The 2,108-nt window shown below is 57.1% G+C and overlaps 1 protein-coding gene across 1 annotated transcript in view; it reads left to right on the top strand.

Moving 5' to 3' along the window:
* Positions 1-2,108, top strand: part of CUL9 (cullin 9) — a 37,573-nt gene that overhangs the window by 17,360 nt on the left and 18,105 nt on the right. Inside the window, 3 exon segments of the mRNA XM_010863239.1 lie at positions 15-105; positions 228-399; positions 1,729-1,834. Of these exon segments, the coding sequence (XP_010861541.1) occupies positions 15-105; positions 228-399; positions 1,729-1,834 (369 nt within the window).

Here is a 2,108-nt window from a genome sequence, read left to right as displayed (position 1 = left end):
TGTCCCGGCTGCAGATGGTGCTGGGCCAGATTGAAGACCACAGACGAACCTACCGCCCCATCAACATCCCCTTCTTCGACGTGTTCCTCAGGCATCTCTGCCAGGGTTCGTGCCCCCCATCTGCTTCCTCCTGCGGCCACCCCAGCCTCTGCCTCCCCTCCCTTCCTGCTCCCTCGTCCCCTTCCTGTCTTCTCTCTCAACTAACCAGGCTTTCCGTGGGCCCACAGGCTCCAGCGTGGAGGTGAAGGAGGACAAGTGCTGGGAGAAGCTGGAGGTGTCGTCCAACCCGCACCGGGCCAGCAAGCTGACGGACCGCAACCCCAAGACCTACTGGGAGTCCAACGGCAGCACCGGCTCCCACTTCATCACCCTCCACATGCACCGCGGTGTTCTTGTGAGGTGTGAGCACACCCGTGTCCACGCACACGAATGTTCTGATACGCCCCAGTATACATCCTCAAAGAATTAACTACACACGCACAACCCCGACTTAGACGCCCTGTGCCTGAGGGACCTCACACCCATTTTTCTCCCTGAGCACAGGGTAGACCTCCCCTCTCTCCCCGAGCCTGCTCCCTCCACCAGACACACGTCACCACCCTGTGCTTTGATGGAGGTACAGCAGCAGCTCACCCACTCCCCGTGTGGGCATCGGTTTGTTGTGTACTGTGTGCCAGGTACCCTGCAAGGGCCTGGAGCCCCACCAACAGTGAGATAAGGGGCCTGTCTGCAGGGATCCGAGAGTCTTACTGGGGAGCCAGGCTGGAAAATCAGCAAGAGAGAGTAAGAAAAAAGTGATAGTTGACAGGTGCACTGGATCCTGATGCCAACTGAGATCTCAGAGGAGGCTGCAGACAGAGGGGCTGAATGGGTTAAGTTTGTGGTAGAAATTGACTGGGTAGAGAGAGGCCAGCAGATACAGGGACAGCATCTGTGCAGGATGAAAGCAAGAAGCAATGATGTACTGGGGGGAACTTGAAGTAATTGTGCTTGGCTGGGATGAAGGGTCTGTGTAGTGAAGTGGCACGAGAGGAAGCTGGAAAAGGAGGCAGAATCAGTTGAGTTTTATTCTGAAATTTGAGGAGCCACTGAAGGATTTTAAGAGGGGAAAAGACAGAAGTAGGTTTTTTTATTTAGAGAGCTCTGGCAGTTATGTGAATTTGGCTGGCAGGCCAGGACAGAGTTGGAAGGTTTACTGAGTGCTGATCGTTCAGTGAGGCGGCGGGAACGGGCATAGATGGTGAGGAGGCGGTGGAAGAGGGGAGCTTGAGAGGTGGTCTGCGGTACCTGCCGCTGGCTGGGTGAGGGGAACCACGAGGGAGGCGTCACGTGTCCTAGCTGGACAGCTGGATGGGTGCCCATTCTTCCCCAAGAGAGAAGTGGGAAGAGGAGCAGGTTTCTGTGGACAGATGACTGATCCGTGTGGGCACATGGACCTGGAGGTGCCTGTGGGCACGGCATGGACCTGTCGGATGCGCGGCATGCAAGCTCAGGAGAGTGGTCTAGGGTAGAGACGTGAATTTGGAGTCCTTCAGGTGTTAACTTTCAGCTGAAACCATGGGTTTAAGTGAAATCGCTTTGGGGGAAGGTTACGGGAAGAGCAGGGAGCCTGGGGAAGACCAACGCTTAAGCAGAGGACAGGATTCTGAAGAGGATGTGGTGGGCAGAGGTCGTTTTGCACCAAGATCAGGGCCCTTGGTTCTGACTGAGTCCTTTCTCCTCTCCCAGGCAGCTGACTCTTCTGGTGGCCAGTGAGGACTCGAGTTACATGCCAGCCCGGGTGGTGGTGTTTGGGGGTGACAGCGCCAGCTGCATCAACACAGAGCTCAATACGGTGGGGACCCCGTGCCCGGGCTCCCCCTTACTCTCCATCCTTCTGTTGGTCCCGGGGGCCTTATCGGGTGGACCCAGTGCCTGTGGAGCTCCCACATCCCTTCCTCCCGGGCAGGCACTGCTTTGTAAGCTTGGAGAGTGGAATCAGGGCTGTGGAGGTGCATAGATCCACAGGCGTGGGATGGGAGAGGTGAGGGGCGCACACCGTCACAAACTCGGCTGCTGTCAACAGTCTTCCAGCTCTACTCCTGTCTCTACCTCTTCTCCCCGCCCCG

Source organism: Bison bison, unplaced genomic scaffold (genome assembly GCF_000754665.1).
Source record: "Bison bison bison isolate TAMUID 2011002044 unplaced genomic scaffold, Bison_UMD1.0 scf7180017864487, whole genome shotgun sequence".
Classification (NCBI taxonomy): domain Eukaryota; kingdom Metazoa; phylum Chordata; class Mammalia; order Artiodactyla; family Bovidae; genus Bison; species Bison bison.
Note: the sequence above shows the minus strand (reverse complement) of the source record. Positions and strands in the feature narration are given on the sequence as shown.